General features: G+C 39.3%; 1 protein-coding gene and 1 long non-coding RNA gene across 29 annotated transcripts in view; one reads left to right on the top strand and one right to left on the bottom strand.

The window, feature by feature from the left end:
- LOC129393985 (uncharacterized) overlaps window positions 1–9026 on the top strand; it is a 116802-nt gene extending 107776 nt beyond the window's left edge. The window contains exons 7-9 of the long non-coding RNA XR_010109949.1: window positions 729–874; window positions 1288–1490; window positions 4231–9026. This is a non-coding gene — a long non-coding RNA (uncharacterized LOC129393985). The remainder of the gene's footprint in view (window positions 1–728; window positions 875–1287; window positions 1491–4230) is intronic.
- IQCH (IQ motif containing H) overlaps window positions 1–21983 on the bottom strand; it is a 249328-nt gene that overhangs the window by 93637 nt on the left and 133708 nt on the right. For 12 of the 28 annotated variants that reach the window (XR_008621111.2, XR_008621113.2, XR_008621112.2 and 9 more), the window contains 2 exons: window positions 17099–17371; window positions 12336–12527 (listed from right to left, as the gene is read on the bottom strand). The exons of 9 other annotated variants lie outside the window; for them this stretch is intronic. Coding sequence is in view for 15 of the 19 variants with exons in the window: in XM_034939000.3 (XP_034794891.1) it covers window positions 12336–12527; window positions 17099–17371 (465 nt within the window). In the remaining 4 variants the exon portion in view is untranslated. The remainder of the gene's footprint in view (window positions 1–12335; window positions 12528–17098; window positions 17372–21983) is intronic. 7 more of the 28 variants (XR_008621114.2, XM_055098595.2, XM_055098601.3 and 4 more) reach the window with 1 other exon arrangement.

The raw sequence follows: 21983 nt of genomic DNA, 5'->3' as shown, positions 1-21983 counted from the left end.
TATCTGTTATAAGCCAGCAACAGGGGCACATCTTCTTTATCTCAAAAACTTGTGAAATGAGGCCGGGCGCGGTGGCTCATGCCTGTAATCCCAACACTTTGGGAGGCCGAGGTGGGTGGATCACTTGAGGTCAGGAGTTCATGACCAGCTTGACCAACATGGTGAAACCCTGTCTATACTAAAAATACAAAAATTAGCCGGGCGTGGTGGTGGGCACCTGTAATCCCAGGTACTTGGGAGGCTGAGGCAGGAGAATTGCTTGAATCCAGGAGGCAGAGGTTAGAGTAAATTGAGATAGCGTCATTGCACTCCAGCCTGGGCAACAAAAGCAAAACTCTGTCTCTTAAGAAACAAACAAAAAAAAAGACAACAACAACTTGTGAAATGAGTAGTTAGGAAGTTTTTTTTGCTTTGCATTGAGTAACAACAAGGTGATGGACGATGGGCGACCACATCAGTGTTTCAGAGAGGCTATTATCCATTTTGAACAGATCATTTAGAGCTAATGACTTGGGAAGTGTGGAAATAAAAATATATACCTTGTTGATAATAAACAAGTGCTAGAAAAAATACACTTGACCTTTGAAAAAAGTCAGAATTCCAGATTTTCATTCCATCATGATTGCACTGGCTCTGGGAATGCAATTAGCGGCTAGCTTTGTGGGGCTGATAGCTCTAGGGCAGTTCCCATCAGAAGAAACTTCAGCCCCATCTTTGCCACTGCACAGGCTTGCCTCCACTTTTTCCAGTGCCCACATTTACCTCTCAGAGTGCATCAACAATCGTCAGGACATTGGAAGGTTCCAAGACATCTGCAGAAAGCATGGGGCTCCACCAGCCTGGCCGATGCACCCCAGAGATTCTTGTCTACCAAGTATGTAACTTGCCTCTTGCTCTCTCTTTTTCTATCAAGAAAGTGTAAATTTGAAGGAAGAGATGTCTGAATGAATGAAATTCAGGATATCTTAGGGGAAGCCAGTAGACTCTCCATTGCACTCAATGACTAAAGCTAGTGACTAAAGCTTAATACTGCACTCAATGACTAAAGCTACTTCAAACTCTACAGAGTTAGCTTCCCCAACCAAGTAAATTCCAAGAGTGCCTCTCTGTGTGTGTATTACACACACATCCACACATACAGACACACATTGGTGTAATTGGGTCATGTGCCAATCTGCAGTGGTGAATTAATAACTTTTTGGTTAATCACCTCAAATCTCCCATATCAGACACTGATGGTGTTCAAAAGAAAATCAAGGGACCTGCCTACATGGTTCTGATTTCTAGATGCTTTCTGACATCCCTACATGAAGGACTGGAGAGTGAAAAGGGCAAGACAATGACCTGAAAAAGTAAGCAAGACTGTCAGTGTTGAAAGGAGCCATGTGGACTATCTAGGACAAATGCCTCGTGTCACAGAAGAGGGAACGAGGGCTTCTCCAGTCACACTGGGAGGCCGCAGGTGCTCTCTGGCTGCCTCTGACTCCTGGGTAAGTGCTCCCCACCGGCCCTGCTGCCTCTTCAGAGTGTAAAGTGGGGAGCACCATGAAAGGTGCTCCGGATTTGAATCAGCTAGTGGTACAGATTGAGAGAAGGGAGGGGTTCCAAATTTGAGGGTGAATTTAGAAGGGCTGCCTCCCTGTGCACAGGATACATTTTAGTCACTTTTTAGGCTTTATTAAAATCCTAAAAGCTTTTAATAATTAAAAGCTCACCATATGGTAGGCATGTGCAGGGGTGGGGTGGGGGTGGTTTACATTTATTATCTCAGCCACTCTCTGAGGTAGACAGTGTCATCCCCTTTTCATGTCACACTGCCATAAAGTAGCAAAACAGGGATTCAAACCCAATTGCTACCAGTGTGCCATGATGCAGTGGAATCTGTGCTGGTAACTGCCATCAAGGCACAAGTGCTCAGTCTGGGCTGGATTATATCATCCACAGGTGATGCTAAGTCAGTGCTGTCAAATGTATGAAAATATGGTAGCATGGGCCTTTGTCACTGGCTGCCCAGCATCTATGTCCCCTCTTTCAGGGTAATAATATTCCAAACTTCTTTCAGGACCAATACTTTCCCCATGCCTAACTATGTGAGTTGATTGAGATTGTTGCCCCCCAACTCAGCTGCAAGGATTGGCCCTGATGAGCAAAGCCACATCCTGGCTACAGTGATTGGTTCAGGATGGGCACATGACCCAATTAGACCAATCAAATATTAGGAAGCACTTCCTGGGGCCTTCTGAGAAAGCAGCTTTATGCTCTTCTGAGAATGCTACCAGATGAGATGTTCTCTCTTCCTATTGCCTTGAGCAGGGACAAAGTGCAGGAGCTACTGGCAGCCATCTTGTAACCGTAAGGATGGCCAGCCTTAGAATGGAGTGTAGTATACAGAAGTGGAAAGTAACTGGGTCCTTGGTGACATCATTGAGCCTTGTCTGAAGCCAGACCAACGTTTGAATTTTTAGTTAGCTGACATAATAAATTCTCTTTATTTTTAAAGCCATTTTGAGATAATACATTCTCATCATTTAAAAAGCCATTTTGAGTTGGGTTTTCTGTTACTTGAAACTTAAAACATTTTAAACTGATGCAAATGGGGGAATCAACCTGTGTATCCACAACCCATGATGGGTGTTTTAAGCCAGCAAATGCTCTGATCAAGATTATTAGAAATAGTCCCTCTTTAGAGTGCAAAAATATGCTGAGAGGATGAAGAAAAAATGAAAATGTCTTTGGCAAGTCATAAACTATTTCCCACACCTACTTAAAGTTTAAGGACTGCTTTAATACTCCATGTTTAATTGTTAATTGAGAATTTAAAAATCAAAAATGCCAACTTTGCCTTCGATGAGATGGAAAATTATGCTGCTGTAGAAGGTAACATAATGTAAAACAGCCAACATTACCAAGGCACACAAATGTTTTTGGTATGTAAAATTGCTTTGTAAAATATTTGCTCCATCTGCTGAAAGCGGCAAAGACAATTTTCCCTTGATAGCTAATGGCCCATTTCGGCTGTGTGGCAAGTGATTCGCTGCGGTGGCGGCTCTCATTAAACAGAATGGTGAAAATGCGGTATATAATTCCATACTTATGTAGCATTATCCACTCGCTGCTTCTCGAGGAGTCTGTCCCTCATTATCTAGGCCTCCACCTTGCACCAACATGCAGGCCTAGCAGTTGATTTGACTCGAGAAGCGTTTTGTCCAACTGAGGCACATATGTTGTGCCTCCATTCCAAAGCTCAGCACAACTGCTTTGCCCCCGACCACAAACACTAGAGAGGTTCATTCCCTTTCAACTTTCCAGCACTTAAATTGCTGTTTCTTTTTTCCTCTCACCACAGGGGGCTGTGGTTTTCTTTCTAGGCTCACCCTGTGCGCGCTGCATGCTGGGGGTTTCAATAGATAAAGATTAAATGCTTCTTGAAATTCTTAATTGAAATTTGCACATACACAAAGGCAGGAAAATTTTTCCCCGGGACAAAATTGCCATCATCAAAGCCCCGACAAGCCCTGTCCTTGGTTCATGGTGTATGTGAGGGCCTGTGATCCTTTTCTTTCAGGGAGTTGTTTACACTACTCCCGGAATTACTTCAACATCTGCTAAAGGAACAATTAAAGATAAATAATCCAGGGTGGTTTAAAAAAAGAAGAATATGTTCATGTTTGGGGAATGATATTAAAAAGTAGTTACAGCAGCAAGTGACTGGTGTTTTAGAAACGTTTTTAACATTGGAAAATGGTTTTAAGGAAATTATATTAAAATATAAGAGTGACATCAAGTAAATACATATGACTGTTCTAAGATCATGCAATATTTTAAAGCAGAAACCATGTGGTTTTAAAATCAGCCATAAGTAGAAGTAGCCATAATTATCATTACTGGTAATAGGGTCTTTCTTTCCAGTTAGAGAAATATCGCTGGTTGAGAAAATTGCATATGCTGATGAAAGCTCTTTAATTGAAAATTAAAAACAAAAGGAAACACATGTGCCCTTTGGACTTGCTTTTTCATTCAAGTAGTGGGGGAGAGGAGTAAGTTTGTGGAATGAAATGAGAGACTATCAGGAGAATTTATATTTTAATTTTATGCAAAAGGAATGGGCAAGCAGTGACTTTAGTTAATCAGAGTGAAGAGCTGTGCCTTGTTTGATATTTCCACACATACAGATGCATACACTTGAGGCAGATGTAGTAGCATTATATATTGATTGTTTTCTTTCCTCAGACCATGCTTGTGAAAATACCAGGACGGTAAATTAGCGAATTCCAAAGTCAGGATTTTTGTTGGATCTGGCACAGTCACAGGAAAGTCTGAGTTTTCTCAAGGGCATCCCTGTCTCACCGAGGGGCACCAAGGACAGACGACCAGAAGCAAATGGCGCAGTCACCGTCAGAGGAGAGTAAAACTCATTCTGAAACGGTTCCAGATGCCCATGCCTGCTCTGTGGTTTTCAGCAAAGCGGACCTTTCCAAAAGACCTCCAGCGGGGACTTCCTGGATATGAGAACACTGACCAATTCTCGCTCCTCTCATCTTTTGCTTTATTCCTTCCTTCCACGCCGTTATTGCGAAAAACTGGCAGTTAAATTCAATTGATTCAAAATATTCGGGATCCATATGGCCGCCAACCCTGGAGCTGAAGCGGCGATAGCGCCTCACTGCTGTTTTCAAGCATTTGCCTCTCCTCCAGTCCCCAGATGGTGGGAGTAACATTTAAACCTCCTTTTCTCTGCCTTGTACAATAGACCTTGGCACCATTTCAACTGTTTACTCCGGTAATTAACAGCTCTGATACCACAACAATTACAACTCCTACACTCTCCCACAATAATGCTATGAATTAGTGAGAGCTAATGGCTGGAAGGTAGAGTGTTTCCAGACTGTGGGATCTGTGCATTTTTAGAATAAAATAAAAGGTACAAACAGCACGCTTGCAGTAGACAATGATTACCTAGTAATTAGTTTACACAAAGCTTCCTATTTAATGGCAAAACGCTGTAATTAACGTGTGACAGAAAATCAAAGGGTACTTTGTAAGCATATTAAAAATTAACACTGCAGGCCCATAGCTTTATGTACTGATTAGAAGCATATTAAATCAATAGGACACACAAACCAACAGCTTGTGTAGCTGATTATTATAGGTCCTCAGAAGGGGTACCCTGGCTTTCATTTCACTTGGGGAGGCAATTTTCCTTCTCCTGTCATCTTCCTCAGGCACAGAGAAACACCTCAAACTCAACCCTGGCAGCTTCATGAAAATAACCACTGAGCTGGAAGAAAACATTCTAAGTCATTCTCAGAGATGAAGACAAATATGTAAATGATTAAGACTTTCCAATGATTGTGGTGACGTGCTGCTACACTAATTAGAAAATACACCAACTGGAACCAGAAAATAAAGCCACTGGGTTGCAATCTTCCGGTCAGAATAATCTCTACTTTGTCAAGCCTCTTTATTCAACTCATAGAAAGTTCAAATAAATGGAACTGTTTTATATTTCTAAATGATAAGAAAGCAGGCTGCTATGAAGACTTATTCTTTCCAAGGCACTGTCTGGGTAAAGCATAGGCTGGGAACAACTGGATCAACCAACATTCTGTATCTTCAACAGCCACAACCCCATATAATGATGGCTGATGGACATAGACAGCAATATCCTGGAAGCCTACCAGAGCCTAAAGAACCTTCTGAATCACCAAAGAAAGATTAAGTTGTATGTACTTGTTCAATGTTACCTGTATTTTGTTATACAATTTTATGGTAATAACAACAATAATAATAGGTAGCATTTCTTAAAGTCTTATTATGTGCTAAGCACACTGCTAGCCAATTCATAGAATTATCTCATTTACTTGTCACCACTTCCCCATGAGACAGGTACTAATCTCTCTTTACAGATAGAGAAAGGGAGACTTGGAGAGCTGAAGTAATTTGCCTATGGTTATCCCCCAGGGAGCATGGGAGTCTAACCTAGGTGTCCCTGGCTATGGAACCCCAGGAAGCCAAACTACCTCTTAGTTACCCTGAATGACTAGCCTGTTCCAACACTCATTCTGCTTAAAAGGCAGTTTACTATGTCAACCTGGAATAGGAGACTAAAAAAATTAAAACAAAAACAAAATATTTGGTTGCTTATTTTTTTAAAAAACAGGGTGTTTCTGCTTTTAGAGATAGGAGTCTTGTTCTGTCACCCAGGCTGGAGAGTGGTGGTGCAGTCATGGCTCATTGCAGCCTCAAACTCCTGGGCTCGAGTGATCCTCTTTCTTCAGGCTCCTAAGTAGCTGGAACTACAGGCACACACCTAATTTTTAAATTTTTTGTAGAGATAGGGTCTCACTATATTGCCCAGGCTGGTCTTGAACTCCTGGCCTCAAGCCAACTCCCACCTCAGCCTTCCAAAGTGTTGGGATTACAAAATATTACAGGAGTGATCGACTGCACTGGGCTAAAAACAAGGGTTTTAAATGCTTACCATATTTTTAATGCTACATCTGATTGTGAAGGTGGGCTACTCAAAGCTTTTTGGGAATTTACAGGCTCACTAAAATGATCACGATAGTGTATTAAATTGAGAAAGGCATTGAAAATCTGTCATTCCCATGAACAATCAAAGGGTGATGTCTAAAATTCTCTCTCATCACCCATGCACATAACCAGGTATATGAGGCAGTTGGGTTGCAAGAGCTGAATCCTAGAAACTCCTAGGCAGGGCTCTTCCTCTCCAGCTCTGATGTGTGTGTATTGATGGCCCCCTACACCTCCCAGTTTGCTGCCTTGTGGGAAAAGGAGACCAGCTCTTCTGTTATCTAGGAAAGGGAAGAAATTTGAGAGCAGTGGCCTCTGTGTTCCAGGAATATTTGCGTTTCCCACAAATCTCTGGAAAGCTGAAAGCTTGCCACAAGGGCAGCACACGGTATGAGTCACAAAGGCAAGGACCTGAGGGAGAACACTTCCCAGGACTTTCAAATAAGGTCTTTCCTAAATGTACTTGGCTCGGTGTGGCAAAAGCACTGGGCTAGCAGCAGTCAGATGTGGGTTCAAAGCAAGGCACAATCATTTATTAGCTATAAATTTGGGCAAGTCACTTCTTGAGAATAAGTTTCTTCATCTGTAAACAGAATAATAATACCTTCCTTGTATCTTAAATTGGTGTGGAAGTAAATGAGTAAAAACCTCAGGGTTTTTCTGAGTTTAAATGAGACAATTCATGTAACGTGCTTAGCACAATACCTGGTACCCAGTAGGTACTCTGCAGTATTTATTGATGATGATGATGATGATGATGACAAAGAAATACAAGGAAATGTCAACACCTTAACAGTGCATTCATAGATCTACAAAATGCTTAATCTCAGTGTTCTGGCAACCACTAAATACATAAAGATAATCTAAGACATCAAGATTTCAACATATAAAAATAAATATAAAAACAAGTGAACAATTATCATTTATATGTAGTTTCATGACTGGAAAAAATAATAACCTAGATTTTTTCTTAACCTAGAAAATCTAGATTAAAAAATAAAGATCTTGCATTTTTGATATAAAACACAAATAATAAGGACATGAAAAAAGAATATCCCTTGCTAGTAATCAAATAATAGCAATGAGAAGCTGGATTCTTATATCTAAAATAAAAGTGCAAATAGTTCATAATATCCATTGGTGGTAAGGTTGTGGTAAAACTAGTATTCTTATTCTCTGCCAGTTGCTTTGGAAATTGGTACTATCTTTTTAGGAATATGGCAATATGTAACAAAAGCCATAAAATATTCTACTCCTGGGTCTTTCTCCTCAGGAAGTAACTCAACAGAAGGAAAAAGAGGTGTATACAAAAACCAAATATAAAAACAAACAAATCTTTCCTCCCTCTTTCCTCCCACTGCCAAAAAATGAAAGCTGGGAATAGCCTAAATTTCCAACTTAGTTGAATTGTTCAATATATTAGAGTTCATCAATATGAGAGAATATTATGCATCTAATAATTGTGATGACTATGTATAAACATGGAAAATATTTAAGATCTGATGTTTAACTAGCATATACACTATTATTGTAGCTACGAGAAAGAAATACTGCATATTTAGAAATTAATATACAAAAATGAAAACAACTATGTTTGGGGACAGTGATTATGTACTTTTAAATTTTTTAAAATCTTGTTATCTTTAAACTTTTCTAAAAATGATGTGATTACAAGCAATGGCTCTTTGGGATCACCTAATAAATACCTACTAAATTCTAGACGGGACAACGAGCTCTGCCATCCTGCAATGGCTCCTGTGACCTAGTTCCAGGGCCATTCTGAATGGACAGAGGTCTTCACAATGGAGGTGGAGATGCAGGGAGCTCTATGGCATGAAATGGTTAATGATTCTCTTTTGTAATTGTGTTTTCTGTTTGCTGCCTTAGTTCTAAGAGGAGGCAAAACAACTGTGGTTTATTCTACCTTTTCCAGGCATAGTTCTTCTCCTACCTTTGTGATCCCCAAATTAATATCAAATGTCAGACAAAGTAAATCAAAGTACAAATAAAGGTAAAACTGCTCTTGCAAAGGGCTAAAATAGCAATGTTTACTAGAAGCATTCAAGAGCCAGTTCAATTTCCTATTTCTCATTAAGTGGTAAAATAGTAATGCCAAGACCACATCCCAGAATCTCCAGGGTAACAGAGGCGCAACGAAGGGCTGCAGAGAAACTTGAAAGTAAACTGGCTTAGTTCTTTACACACAGAAATTGTTCTACAAAGATCTCTTGCAAAGCAGTGTCACCAGTAGCATCACTGCCACTAAGCCAATGTCCCAGGAATTGAGGAAAGGAAGACACCCTTAAAGAAAAAAATGGAAAAAAGCCACAAGGACTGGTACCACAGTAAATGTCTGCCTGGGTCTCCCTAAACTGTCTTAGGTGAGCTTACCCAGGAATGTTTCTCCCCTACATGTTTGCCTTCCTTTGTTTAAGCCTTTATTCCTCCTAAATGAAAATAAATACCCCCGACTGGGGAACGTGGAGTTTGGAGTGTGTGCAAGAGTGTGGATTCATTAAAACTTAACGAGCAGAGTACTTAAGTGAATGAGTTTACTGGAACTTGTTGGGGGAAGTAGGTTTTGTTAGCTGGTAGGATGAAGAGAATAGGCTTGGTACCAAGTCACCAAGAAAAAAATGATAGAGTTGTGTTCTGTTTTCATTTTGGCCATCATGTAACATTCTGCTTTTCCTAAAAATCACCTACATGTCTCTACTGATTTTTTTTTTAACCGTGACTACAACTTTTCAGCATCTGCTGACTTCAGGACTATTTTAATTCTCAACTATAACCAGCCAGATAACTCTGGTTCCAAATTACATAGGTGAAAAAAGAGATGACTTTTTTTTTTTTTTTTGAGACAGTGTCTCACTCTGTCGCCCAGGCTGGAGTGCAGTGGTGTGATCTCGGCTCACTGCAACCTCTGTCTCCTGGGTTCAAGCAATTCTCCTGCCTCAGCCTCCCAAGTGGCTGGTACTACAGGCATGCACCACCAGCCCCGACTAATTTTTTTGTATTTTTAGTAGAGACGAGGTTTCACTATGTTGGCCAGGCTGGCCTGGAACTCCTGACCTCAGGTGATTCACCCGCCTTGGCCTCCCAGAGTGCTAGGATTACAGGCATGAGCCACCACGTCCGGCCCAGATGATCTTTATATTAGATACTTGAGTCTGCACTGAATCTTGTCTACATCTAAAACCAATATCTGCATAAGATGCAAGAGAATCTCAAGAGTTCAAACTCCCATAAACAGCACTGTTTTTAATCTGTTGCCTACAACATACCAATGAGAAAAATCATGGTATCGTATCATAAACTGCTATGCAAATGATGCTATTTGTAAGTATTAACATAATTTAGTGCTTACAGTCATATTCTCCTTTCTAATAATTCTCCCAGAATGGAGTCTTTCTCTGGACTCTTAGCCTGCAGGATAGTCTTTCATCAAGAAGCTGAAATTTTTAATAACCTGCCAGCATATGTTTTGTATGTGCCAGGCTAGGCTTGATGACACAACATCTTCATTATCAAAAGAAACAGGTCTACAAACTGTAATAGGACATTAAAACATGCCTGTGCTCGTAAAGTAATGCTTTGATGTCTAAATGTGCACCATTACGATGGTCTTCTGGAACAAAGGAGAATTCTAATCCTAAATTCTCAATAGCTACACTCAATGGAGACTGCAGCTCACCTCCACTCCGAATATGATTTCACTTTGAAGGCAAAAGAATGTCAATAGGCTCCTACAAAAAAAGAGGCACCTTTTCAGAACTACTTTATTTTTATTTTTGGCTTCAGATCATGGCTAAGCACTGGCCTCAGACTGTAAGGAGATTTCTGAATAATTATATTTTCCTTGTTAAGTTTTAAAAAATGATTTAGATTATTAATTATTCAAGAGCTTTGCATTTAATAACATTAACAACAGTGCCAAATGTATTTGGTGCCAATTAAAAATGCTACGGTTTAAAATAACTGAAATTTAAATAATGCACAATGAGGCTTCTAAATACAATTCAGCCAAATGTCAGTATTTTAAATATTTTTTAAAGTCAAACATTTCAAATTTATCATAGTGTAATGTCAAGAGAATTCTTTAAAAATTATTGGTTTGAAATACTGAAGCCAACAAATACTTTGCACATTAACACTTCAATGTTTTAAATTAAAAAAACATATTTTTATGGTTTAATCTTAACAGTGTTGCTTTAAAAAAAATCTATACAATATGAAATAAAATCCAGTTCAAAGAGAATATAAGGGAAATCTCTATGGGCCTCAAAATTAAATACATTTTCTTTGTTTTTATCTTTATCTAGAAGAGTAATTCATTTTGGTGTCCTTTAAATAATATGTAAAAAGCTGGCCATGACAGGTACTGCATTTAGTCCATTTACTGATGGAGGGGAGAAACGAAGCCCAGAATAGATCATGGGGAAACCAGTCACATTTGTCAAAGGGAACTCTCTCTCCTGACTGTTCAATAGATTTATTCATCACTCCACTTTCCAAGAATAATGTGGTTCCCTCAAGTGTGCCCCTCCCTCTCTATCACTTGTGTCTTGATTCATATACTTCCGTAGCGGGATGCTCAAAGCAGACGCAAATCACTTTGCACAGCCCACTGCTATGTATGCTGGTAGGGAAGGAACCAATTAAGGGAATTTGCGTTGTGATTTTCCTAATCGGTTATGCTTTAACCAGCAGGTCAGCCAAAACAGATATTTGGGATTAAGAGAAGCCAGGCAAGACTGGGGATTTCTGGATGAAAAGCAAGATAGTTTTAGAATGGCAGGTTTAATTTATATATTAAACCATATAAAATTACTTTAATTAAGCAAATTTCGAAGGGACTAAAAGGTTGTACGATTCATCCCTTCACAAATGTGCATGGAAAAAATCTATACACGTCCATTCATGCTAAGACTTCTTACCTACAGCTCAGCTTTTGCTGGGAGATTTTCTGGCTGGAATGTACTATTTTCTCAGCATCTCACAGGGACCAGCAGTTACATAAATTTCCTTGAATTGTCTTCAAAAACACATGACTGCTGAATGCTATTATACATTAGCTTCCAGGTGACAACAATTCACTAATAGAATTTCTATCTCATAATAAAATACAGCTAGCTTAACAACAACAGTTGTTAGAAGCACATGATCAAGAACCACTTAGGGCAAATTATAAGATTTGTAATGTTACCTGAATGTGATAAAAAAATTACTTCCTAATTATCATAATCAATTTCAAGATGTGAATAAGGACTTTTAGGGCCCAGAGAAGAAACACTGAAAATAACCCAAATTGTGGCTCATACTTGTAATCCCAGCACTTTGGGAGGCTAAGATGGGTGTATTGTTTGAGCTCAGGAGTTCGAGACCAGCCTGAGCAACATAAGGAGACCCTCCCCGTCTCAATAAAAAAAAAAAAAAAAGAAAAATTTAGCCAGGCATGGTGGCGCATGCCTGTAGTCCCCACTACTCAGAAGGCTGAGGTGGAAGGATCCCTTGAGCCAGGGAGGCAGAGGTTACAGTGAGCCCTGATTGTACCACTGCACTCCGGCCTGGGCAACAGAGTGAGGCCCCATCTCAAAAAAAAAAAAAAAAGAAAAGAAAAAAAAGAACTCAGTCAATCCCATTCATTGTGTATATAAGGAAAAAGGTCCCAAGAAAGGCACTGCTGGCAGGTGACAGAGCTAAGTAGAGAGCAAAGTACTTTCATCTCTTAGCTGAACTTTTTGCTTCGTCCCCTAACTGTTCGCAGACCCTGCGGGTTTAAGTCACCATTGAATACTCACTTGTGCCCATTTCTTTCTCCAGTCTTCAAGGCCATATCTGCTACTCTCCTTTAGCACCCATTTGTAGCACTTTAGGTAGGAAGGAATATCACAAAATGCAGTCCCATTTCCTCGGAACTCAGAGTCCATTTTAAAGAGCCAGCGCTGTATTTGCAGGTGATCAGTTATCAGCTGACTCAGCTGCTCTATCATCTGTGAGGCCGAAGACACAGCTGCATTTAATACAGTTCATTTCCTGGGATTCCTTTTTATCGTAACAACTTAGTTGCTGTACTTCTCATGTGTCTTTACTTCTAATGGTCTGTTCATTTGGTTATCTTCTAGTTATTAGGACAGATTAAAGAAGTTTAAAGTGATATAAATATGATGCGAAGAAACCATTAACCAATGAGACCAAAGACATGTTTAAAAGCACAGTCTTATTTATGAGAAATTCTGAAATTATCATTTTGCTGGCTTCTGAAGGCAAAAGAAAGAATCCTTGAATGCCTGTAATTGAATCTTGATATTGTTTTCTTTCTTTTTCGGAGAATTATGCATTTACTTATTGATTCCTCAAATGATGTTTTAATTGTTTCAAGACTAGAAAGAGTTACAGTCTTGAAAACTTTAACTGTTTGGGGCTTTGTTGAGCTTTTTACTGCTATAAACTATAAAACATTTAATTTTTTCCTCATTAATGTACATGAAATACATTTGTTTGGCTGGCCAATTGGCCAAGTTTAGTATATGTGTGATATAAACACATATATTTTAGAACAAGACAGATAAAGGAGATAAAACATTTGTGAAAGCAACCTTCCTGGAATACACACCTACTTGACATTTTATTTGAAACAACATTTCCTCAAGAACTGGGCTCAAACACATGGGAGCTTAAGGGATAGAACAGTACTCCAAGCTCTAGTATCGTAATAATGATGATAATGGTCTCTAAGATAACTGAACTCTCAGTAGGAGACAGGCCTTTGGCTCATGTCAGTTCTTTGCATGAATTTTCTCATTTAATACCATAATCTATGAGGTAGACACAATTACTAGTTTTCTTTTATATGTAAATAAACTGAGGTTCTGCTAATTTAAATAACTTTCCCACAATCACACAGCATTAAGTAGCAGAGTAGGAATTCCATTCAAGTTGCTTTGACTCCAAAACCTATGCTCATTCCCTCTTTACTGTGCTGCCTATCCCAACCCACAGAGAGGTGGAGAAGGGTGAAGTAGAGAAAGAAGTCAGAAGAGGAGCAAGAGAAGCCACTTTCCTTACACTTAATAAGCCATTTGGGGTGAGTTTGAATCAGATAAAAGTCTATAGCAAGATGACTTAAAGTAATACTCTCCTGGCAGAGCCTGGGAGAAAAATACCTCATTAACTCACAAAACGATTTTTCTGTCTTGTCTTCTTATCAGACTTTCCAGTCTATACTTCCCAGAAAGCAACAAAATAACACTAAGCTTTTTGTCTCCAGAGCCTTCCCATGCTGTTCTTGGCTATGGTTTTCTGTACGGAAGGATTCTGTGACACTCTTATCCTCTTTTTTGATCAGATCTCTTTGCCCACAATTTTTTTTTTTTAACTAAAGAGTGTGAAAGGACTCATGATTTACAGTTCTGTTGAGGTTTGGAGCTACCAGATTAAAGTTATTTTGATTAAAGGCCTGATCTGTTCTTCTGGGTTGTATCTGTCCAGCAAATCTTCCTGGGGATACTATACTACATGGCAGTGTGGAAGAGACAGCAAAATGGCCATACTTGGGTTCTCTGGAAACCTCATACAACTATGGGGTATTCAGTGAGGGTGAAAATTAAAATTGTCTTAGCTCCCTAATTATCAAGTAGTGTTTATTGATGATTTGGGTGTTTAAATGACAGAACTCTGGTCTACAAACCATATGGTGATGAACACAGCCTAGGAAGGTTTTTTAAATATGCTTTCCAAAGTTGTTTCCTTATTTCTCTAATGTGTTGAGAATATAGATTTTATATTTAATAATATTTTGCTGTATTATGATCACACTTTGCAGAAGTAGAAATGGTCTTTGGCCTGTTAACATCAGATAAAATTCTTTTGCTAGTGTAAGGAAAGGTGTTCTGGCATAGATTTTTTTAAAATTACATATTTAGATATATTATATATTTGCAGGTTTCGACTACTAACAGAATTATTATCTATTTCTTCCAAATCCTATTATTTGTTGCTTCTGAGAATCCTATAAATGGGCATCTGTTGATGGATCCCCTACAGTAATGAAAAGGATCAATAGTATTGTAAAGACTGCACCACTGGAAAGAATTATGTGCTATCTTTAAGTGAAAATTGAACAGTGCTTTAAAATAGCATCTCCATTTTTGATTATTTAACCAAAGCTGTCAATATTTCCCATGGAGCATGTTCCAGAAAGAGAACTTTCACAGTTACTTTATGGATCAAAACAGGAAATGCTCACTGTGTTCATGCTAGATTTAAACAAATTAATCCTAAACAAAATGACTTTATGCTATTCCCAAATGTTTATCATTTTTCTGTTTGAGTCTATCTGTTCAAAAGATGTAATAAATTTTTTTAGCTGTGATTTGTTTTATCCTGGTAAAGAGCAGAAAAATACTGCTAAAGTCCAACTGAAAGTCAGAAATACTTAATAACCTAAGTTAAAATAATCGCAGCTTTCTTTCACCAGCTTTAAGTTTATGATGCACATCGGTAAAAAGTCAGTGTTATTGATTCATCCCCATCTGCAGATTCAAAATGCTGACATGCTCAGATAGATTAGATAGGGTAGTCACTATCTGGAAAAATCTCAGTGGAGTATTTTAATTCTTGATGACCTCAGATGTATGTTTTCCAAACAAGTAGAGTAGAACTCAGTGAAATATTGGTTTATTGTTATACAATTTGCACATACCATAGGTCAAATGACATCTCTCAAATCTGATGTGTCTCTAAGGAGGTTTTTAGTCATACTTCTGAATACTAGCACTAGAGGGAGATTTTACTGCATTAAATGTGCCTGCATCTTTAACTACAATCAACATATGCGGTTCTGAAATATTTCATAGCAAAGATTGCCTGAGATTTCCTCAGTGAAGATGAAGGCAAGACTCAATATAAACACTGCACATACATGTTAAAGCTTTGAAGGTTGTTTAATGTATAGTACATGTGTGTAATAATATAATTTAAAATTTTATTTTGCTTGTAATAAGTATAACAGCCAGATATTCTGCTGTGAAGCAGAGTCAAGCAATCTATCTTGTTATCTTCAAATTCCAGTGGTGGCTAATGACAATGGAAGTGACATAACAGCTCAGGAGGAGCCTCTCTATTCCACTCCTACTAAAATTGCCTGAGACTTTCCTAGGTTGTGATACCGTTAAGAGAAACCTCCTTCATAAGCCCATGAACATTGCCCAAGAATACTCTAACAAGAGTGAAATACTTGCTGGCAATTTAATAAGCTAATAGTATCTTCAAACTAATCTCTGCAAAGTATGATTTGTTGAAAGGCTAGATTTTTGAGCTCAGTGGCTGTGAGGTGCAGAGCATCATGATCAGGCAACTGAGAGTAGGAGGGGATCCCTAAATATTGTCCCTCACAAACTGATTCATTGTGCACTGTTCTCTGGTTTCCCAACAAGTGGGTAGGGGGGATAATTTGTGATTGGCTCAGAGTAATGGTCAAGAGGTGTACTGAAACAGAGGTTAGGAAATGTTAACAGCCATTTGTCTTTTAATTTTCTCTATTATGAAAACAGATGGCAGTTAAATGGGAGAACACCTGCCAGGGCTAACTCAAAGAGAAAACATTTCTAGTGGCTAATACATTTCTCCCCATGTTTTAGACCCTGACTATCTGCTGGAAGAATGCATAGCCACACACTTGGTCCAAGGCAAAACCAAAATAGACAGTTTTATTCCTGGAGCTGTCTTACTTCCCCAGTTTTATTCCTGGAGCTGTCTTACTTCCCCCTTCTGAGATCTTTCCCCTCCTCCATTTCGATCGCTTCCTGAAGAGCGAAGGAAGTCTGCAGCCCTCTGTTCACAGGCCCTCTGCAATCTGACCCAGTGGGGAGGCTCACTCACTGGAGTTTTCCAAACCCACTGCTTTTAGCGAAAACTGACTCTCCTATTTCTTAGGATCCTATTTAATTAATGACTGGCAAGCTGATATGATGATGAATTAATCCATGTTAAAGCATTAAATATTGATAGCAGATTAGTCCAAATGATATATACATTTTAACAGTGCTTATTCCAAATGAGTAAATAGTTTGGAAATTCCAGCAATTTCTGCAAGACTAACAGGAAAATACTTTAAAACACAAAGTTCTAAAGTAGATTCCCTCAGGCTGGGCGTAGTGGCTCACGCTGGTAATCCCAGCACTTTGGGAGGCTGAGGTGGGCAGATCACTAGAGGTCAGGAGTTCGAGACCAGCCTGGCCAACATGGTGAAACCCCATCTCTACTAAAAATACAAAAATTAGCTGGAAGTCACAGAACCTGGGAGGTGGAGGTTGCAGTGAGCCAAGATCACACCACTGCCCTCCAGCCTGGATGACAGAGTGAGACTCCATCTCAAAAATAAATAAATAAATAAATAAATAAATAAATAAATAAATAAATAAAGTAGATTCCCTCAAATCAACTCAAATATTCCACCTATTCTTCATTGGGTAGGTCTGGCTCCAGAAGACTTGGAAATTGTCCAAGATCAAGAGGATGTTTCAAATATTTGAACAGAGCTTCACTTGTCCACCCCACATACCTGTTGCTGACTATAAATGTCATATATTCCAGGAGGAACTGCCACATTGGCACTGTCAAAGACACGTTTGCCTCCAGATTTGGTACTATAAAGATGAGCTAGTTCAGGCTCAGAGCCCAGGATGGGTATGTCTAACATATCGGCCACAGCTAAATCATCTCTGTGGAGGAGCCCGCTGACAATGTAGGCCTCTGTTCCTCGGATGAGATTTTTTATTCTTTTGATTGCCTTGGGACTGTACATCAGGTGAGTGGCCAGGCACATATGATGCTTCTGGGGGAAGATCATATTATTCTTGTTAAAAGGTGTCCTTTTTTCTAGTCCATACACCTAATTTATAATGTTGCACATAATAAATACATTATTAATAGCAGGCTGGGTTATGACCTATCCTGTTGTTTAGCAGTTTAAATTGATAAAAGCTGTCGGGGTGAGGTTCCATAATCGCTCACATCTTTAGTGTGTTGGAAATAGGCTCACTGGGAATAGAACTAATTACTACACATCTGTATTTATTTGATCCACGTGGAATTATCCTTCTGTCAGAAGGAAAAGAGGCTGGCGGCCTTTGGGTAATAGCGATTCATCTCTGCAACACTTCTGGCATGGTTTAACATTAAAGTGTCTGGAAAATCAATACAAAAAATGAAGAAAAAAGCCCCATAACATTCTTTACTTTATAGATTCCTACCCTGGCAACTCTTTAAATGCTTGAGTAGGAAAAAGGCACTTGACCCGACACCCTCCTTCCAAAATTCTACCACTAAATCTGCTTCAGATAATATGCACTTTTATAATGATTATCATGGTTCTAGGCAACAACTCTGGAAAGGATTCACAAATAGAAAATAATTGAAAATTTCAGCAAGACTCAAATTCATTTTTCAGTGAAAAACTCTTTTTGTTTTATTTTTGACTAGTTAGACCCAGCTCAGCAATACATGTGACTGTCTCATTCAATTAAATAAATAATTCTAGCTAGTCTAATGGGGGCAGAGAAAACAGCATACACCAAAACTAACACAACCATGTTTCTGCTTTTGAGGGGTGGGGACACAAATAACAGTTAACACATAACTGAGATGGGGCAGAGAAGGGCCATAAGGATCTGCCGAGTACTCAAGAGGCACGCTGGTGGGGAGAGCTGAAAAGGCAAATACACATTCTCCTTGTACCTGTTTCCTCATCTGTAAAATGAGTGTGATAACAGTATCTACCTCATAAGGATGCTGTAAGGATTAAATGAGATAATGTATGTAAAGCACTTATAATAGTGCCTTAGATACAATAAAGACTTAATGAATGTTAGCTAGTACTATTATTATGAAAGAGGTTGGGGTTGAGGTGAATTCTGAAGGATGGGTGGGATTTTATCAGGTGAAGATGGGCATGGGAAAGACATTACCTAAGGATAGAATAAAATAATCCAAGATTGTTTTCCTCCCTCTAGAGAAGAGGGCAGCATGGCACACAGGAAAGTGATGGGGCTTTGGAGTGAAACAGGTCTGGCTTTGAATTCAGCTCTATCACTTATAAGGCTCCATTAATGTAGGCAAGTAACTTAGACCCCCTGAGCCTATTTCTTCACCTGTTAAATAAGAATAAAAATTACCCATTTGCTGGGGTTGCTCTAAGGCTTTTAAAATAAGATCACAAATGTAAAATACCTAGTATAATACACAGCATTGATACTCAACAAATGGTAATAGTTATTATTACAGAGAAAACCCTCTTAAAAATAAAGTCAGGCTAGGCACCGTGGCTCATATCTGTAATCCCAGTACTTTGGGAGGCCATGGCAGGCAGATCACTTGAGCCCAGGACTTTCAGACCAGCCTGGGCAACGTGGCAAAACCCCCTATCTACAAAAAAATTAGCCAGGTATGTGGTGGTACACACCTGTGGTCCCAGCTACTAAAAGCCTGAGGCAGGAGAATTGCTTGAGCCAGGGAGGTCAAGGCTGCAGTGAACCGAGATCATGCCACTGCACTCCAGCCTGGGTGACACAATAAGACCCTGTCTCAAAAAAATAAAAAATAAAAATAAAGTCATTAAAATGTTATGCAAATAATATAATGTAAAAGTGCCAGGGTCTCAAGGGAGTTGAAGGGATTTTTTATAGACTAGCATCTACTACCCCAATTCTAGTGAAAAATTATCTACTCACTGCAGCATAAAAATATGGAGAAATGCTAAGTGATTGTTTCAAGGAATATCAGATGCACCAGTTTGCAAATTGTCGGAGAGTATAACTCCTGAGTATGGGAGAAAGAGAACTGGACTGGGGAGAACACCTGCATTTCAGTCCTGAATTTGTAATTTGCTAGGTGATTTAGAAAACTCAACCTTTCTGAGTCTCAATTTCTCATATTCAAATGAGGGGTTGGATTAGAAGTCTCTAGGGTCCTTTCAGCTCTGAAATAACTTTCCCTTTAAAACAAGAGCTCTTTTGGACTTATTGCTTAATGGGTACAGAGTTTCTTCTTGGGATGATAAAAAGTTCTGAAATTGATAGTGGTAATGGTTGTACAACAATGTGAATGTACTTAATGCCACTAAACTGTACACTTAAAAATGGTTAAAATGGTAAATTTTGTGTTACATATATTTTACCACAATTTTAAAAGGCAAAAAACAGAGCTCCTCTGAGAAGAGGATTTACATGATTTCCCCTATTGGGCCCTTCCTCCAGATTAGGTGTTCTATTCCAAGTTCCTTAGATCTATGCGATATGCCTTTTCTACCATAATTTGAAATCCTTTTTTTTTTTTTTTTGTGGAAGCAGGGACAGAGTCTCACTCTGTCACCCAGGCTGGAGTGCAGTGGTGCAAACACAGCTCCCTGCAGCCTTGACCTCCCAAGCTCAAGCGATCCTCCCATCTTAGCCCCTCAAGCAGCTGGGACTATAGGTGCATGCCACCATGCCCAGCTAATTTTTGTATTTTTTGTAGAGACCGAGTTTTGTCATGTTGCCCAGGCTGGTCGCAAACTCCTGAGCTCAAGCGATCCACCTGCCTTGGCCTCCCAAAATGCTGAGATTACAGGTGTGAGCCACTGCACCTGGCCTTAAATCCATTTAAAAAACATACTTCTGAGGATGCAGTTCTAGGAAACCCAATGTTCCATTTGACAATGGCCAGTGATAACACCTGGCAGGTTTGTCTTTCCCATCTGGTTAGTCACTGTCTTTCTTCCTTGTTTCACTCTTTTCTTTTTCCCATAAATTATTCCAATGAAGACATGTAAAAGAAAACGAACTGAATGGGTGACTTGAGTTACGATGTCCTTGGTGAGCCTTTCAGGGCGCCCAGAAGAGGATTCCAAGGCAGCAATCATGGTAAGTTCACAAGATCAAAGCCTTTGACATGTGATCTCTCATTTGATCCACATGTCACTGAATCAATTAACTATCCCTATTTTGGAGATGGGGAAATTGAGCCTCAAGTGATTTGCTCAAAGTCACACAGCTAGTAAACAGCAGAGGCAGGATTCAAACCCCGTTAACACAGTTGGCATGCCACTGCTGCCACAAGTTCCCCATTTTATCGAGTGAGTAGTAAAGATCTGGTGGGTTTTTGAGATGTGAAGGGGGATGGCAGATGCAGCAATAGAACCTAATGTTAACATTCTGAGCATATTTCCAGCCAGGATGGAGTTCTGTCTCCTCTAGGTTTGCGTGTTTCTATTGGCAAGTACTCTACCCGACTCTGTATTATAGTCATCTGCGGGCATGCCCTAGACTCCAGGCAAGATGCTGCCACAGTATTGTGTTCAATATGTGTTTAATAAAGATTTAAATGTGAATAAGTGATGGCAAAGGATGTATCACTAATCACAGGTCTTGTATGACCATTTGGAGAACATCAGTATCATCAGATCCAGGCAGTGGATTAACACAGATGACAAAATCTAAAGTGTGTCTAGTTCCATTGAATTATGGCTACATTTAATTTATCACCACTGATTTTTTTTTTGACCTGAGATAAAAGGTAGTTGTTTAGGATGTCTTCATAAACACTGAAATGTCTAAAAATAGACATAATGACTTTTATAAAGAGCACATTTTACCATTACAAATTCAAGAATCATATAGTAACTTGGAGAGATGTACAAACAGATTTTTAGCATGCTTTAAAAAATCTCATAGCCATCCATTTAAATGGAAATCAGCACTGATACAATCTCTCAAACCCATTAACAACAAATAAAGCAACTACCAAACATGAACAAGAACTGATTTGAAAGTGAGAATTTAATTTTTGTTTTTTTAAAAAGTTGATTGCTTATGAGTAATTACTCAAATAATTTAAACTTGAGCTATGAGAACTATTAAGTACTTAAAACCTTGCCTACTTGTTTCTACTCACAAAGATGTAAACCTATACTATGTGCATCTGTGAGTGCCTGTCTCCTGGCTTTTAGTCCACTAGAAGCCAGAGTGGACTAGCAATGGTACGGTTCTCAGGTAATAGGATGATAGAGTTGAAGATGACTCTGAAATGATCTAATCCAGGATCTCATTTTATAGATGAGGACCAGAGGACCAGAGAAGTAAGGGGGCTTGCCCAAGGCCACAGGTCATCCAGGAGCAAGGCAGTCATTCCACCTCATGATACTGCTCTGGGGTAGAGAGATTTTGGTTCACACTCTGGCCTTACTAGTAACCTTGGACTAGAAAATGAGTCTTGGTTTCCTCAGCCATAAACGGAGATTGGTAAAAAGAGCTATCTTTCCATCTTGATGCATTCTTCTGAGAATCAAATGAGAAACTGGGCTGGGCGCGGTGGCTCACACCTGTAACCCCAGCACTTTGGGAGGCCAAGGCAGGCGGATCACTTGAAGTCAGGAGTTCGAGACCAGCCTGGCCAACATAATGAAACCCTGT

Source organism: Pan paniscus, chromosome 16 (assembly GCF_029289425.2).
Source record: "Pan paniscus chromosome 16, NHGRI_mPanPan1-v2.0_pri, whole genome shotgun sequence".
NCBI classification, from domain to species: domain Eukaryota; kingdom Metazoa; phylum Chordata; class Mammalia; order Primates; family Hominidae; genus Pan; species Pan paniscus.
The sequence above is the reverse complement of the archived record's forward strand: the minus strand, read 5'-3'. Positions and strand labels throughout refer to the sequence as shown.